Source organism: Octopus bimaculoides, chromosome 6 (genome assembly GCF_001194135.2).
Source record: "Octopus bimaculoides isolate UCB-OBI-ISO-001 chromosome 6, ASM119413v2, whole genome shotgun sequence".
Lineage (NCBI taxonomy): Eukaryota > Metazoa > Mollusca > Cephalopoda > Octopoda > Octopodidae > Octopus > Octopus bimaculoides.
The window spans coordinates 3,463,703-3,466,252 of record NC_068986.1 but is presented as its reverse complement, the minus strand read 5'-3'; the positions used below and the strand labels follow the sequence as shown (position 1 = coordinate 3,466,252).

Sequence of the window (2,550 nt, the reverse complement as noted above, 5' to 3'; positions counted from 1 at the left end):
CCCCGCTCTTGTTTAGGTTCAAAGATCCGGGCATGCTTCTGGCTGAGGAGTCAACACGTCGAGACACCGGTATCCCAGAATTCCTTGCACCAATGACACGTGTGCGTTGTGAATTTGTTTTCCTGTGACATACACAGCGATTAGCATATTTGCGTTCGAAGAATAATTAAGCAAGCAATAGTTTCTAATTTATTTCGAATATCAAAAGTTAATCGAGAAAGCCACTAGCAAATTGAGATTTTACAAAATTCGCATTTAATTTAGACGAGTGCACTGATCGACTTATTAAGTGAAACTCATAAAATATTCTTGGTTTGGTGTTCAGATTCAAATTCCTACAATTTTCTTTGAGGCATTATTGAAAACTATGAGGTTCAATAACACTAATGATTCGCATCTTTAACTGCTAAACTATTTGCATAAACCATGATGCAAAGATTTTAAGATATTCACCAAATGATAAAATCACCAGAACCTAAACATGTATCTACTTCAGCATGCATAAGCAGTACATTCACACAATCATGCTGAAAACTTTAGCCGTTTCTCCAGATCAACTTCCATCATCTAATCCCGTTCTTTGGAAATTACTCTCTCGAAGCTGTTCTTGCCTATTTTCGTTGGCTTCTTTTCCTCTTTGACAAAGACCACTTCTGCCATTCTTGCTGTCACTGATCTCCTTGCTGACTGCTTGAGCTACGGTCTTCACGACCTGATCATGTCTAGTGATAGTGTCCTTCACTCAGAAAATAAAACTGGCGAGGACACCATAGATAGGCATGAATCAAGAACTTAACTGCTTCCGGATTGTCTTTCCAGGTGACATTCCGCTCCATCATCCGTTCCCACTTTATCCAGGTACCTTGTTTCCTCTGCTTGCTCTTTCTCCACTGATCCTTTGCACCACATTCCGCCTCTGCTTACTGCGTCATATTGGGTCTGTTGAACTTCTGAATCAGACCATGCCCTGTGCAGCCCCACCCCCCAAGGAGGACTGCGTTTCTGGTGCACTACTGCCTTCCACTTCCTGTTCTCACTGCAACCCCTACGTCAAACACTTCGGTGTCTCTGAAATTGGAGTACTGAAGGTGTTCTGGTACCAGGGATACCATGAATTTCTCCAAGGACTGAACTTGTTGCTGCTTCCATACAGCGCGAAGTGCTTACACTGCGTGGTAAACCCAGGCACTTCCGAAGGCGGCTACTTTTATATCCTCTGCTATTGTTGTAAATCTATAGTTTGAGAGTGGCGGAATTAAGTAAGGTCGAAGTCTTTTTACTTCGAAAAGTACTTTAATGAATCTACACTCCGTCCTCAAGCTTCAACTACAAATATTCGAACATAAATGCTTTTCCTCTCTAAAGTTTAATAGCCGAATCAGCTGTGGTATATTTAGTTATTGACGCTACGTACTTCTTATTCTGTTGCAGACAATATGAGCTAATAAAAAAAATGTCTGGATATAAACAAACGATAATGCTTCGTTAGCATAAATATGAAAAAAAAAATGAACTTTCAACTGTTGTCAAGGACAATAAAACTCGATAAATAGGCGAAGTTAACGCAGAACTAATTTAGAAAAATTACATCCGAATTTTTTAATGTCATTATTTGCTATCAACTTGTAACTGACAAAAAGTATTTCAGCAAATATGTTTTGTTTGCACCGAGTAAATTCTCTGACTTTGCTATTTACTGAAGAGTTACAAGCTCTGATATTACTGAAAATTGTTTTATCAAAAGAACAAAAAGTGCTAGCTCAGAAGTTTTTAACCTGAGCAGTAGTACCCTATTGAAATCGTTGAGAGATCACGAGGGGTAGTAAATGTCAAAGAAGCGACGCTATTTAGACAGTCGTTATGTTACTTGAAAATATTTTAAAATTGTTCAAACCAGGTATAATTATATTTTAAATACATTGAAAAAAATCTATGTTGGGATTAGAATGGCAGTAGGACGTTGTTAGCAGAAATATGACTGATAAAGCATGAAGGTCCAGTACAGTTTTCTTATACAAGTCCTCACCTCCTATTGTAATTTCCATTAAAAAAAATCAACATAAAATTTCCAGAGGCGCAGGCGTGGCTGGGTACTTCAGTTTTTCTAAGCCCTATAAAAGAACTCGAAATGTTGAACCTCCAGCCAGGCCTTTCGCGATACCCTCAAAACCAGGAACTTTTCAGCATACGGTGTTCCTCGTGAGAATGTGATGGAATATGAACAATCCGTAAGCTGACATTCTACAGTCTTGGCCCATGTCTTTCTCTCTCCAAATAAGAAAATATAATTCAAGAAAAATATTTTACTAACCCGATTATATCCATCGGCATTGGACATTTCCTCGGTGTCTTCTTCATTCTCAAAACCGAATAAACAGTGCAATCTGTTTGGATCAAAACAATTCAATGCCACGAAGAACAAACCGATCACAGAAGTAATAATACCTTGAGAAAGAGAAATATTGTATTGCAATTGAATTTCGGAACTAGGTTAGCAGCAGAATAAAGTTAATAATCAAAGATTATATATATATATATATATATATATAT

The 2,550-nt window shown here is 37.8% G+C and overlaps 1 protein-coding gene across 3 annotated transcripts in view; it reads right to left on the bottom strand.

Annotated features, from left to right (window-relative positions):
* The window catches only part of LOC106882947 (dual oxidase maturation factor 1), a 52,366-nt gene that overhangs the window by 612 nt on the left and 49,204 nt on the right, over nucleotides 1-2,550 (bottom strand). For all 3 annotated transcript variants that reach the window (XM_014933795.2, XM_014933811.2, XM_014933802.2), the window contains exon 8: nucleotides 2,312-2,445. In XM_014933795.2, the coding sequence (XP_014789281.1) occupies nucleotides 2,312-2,445 (134 nt within the window). The remainder of the gene's footprint in view (nucleotides 1-2,311; nucleotides 2,446-2,550) is intronic.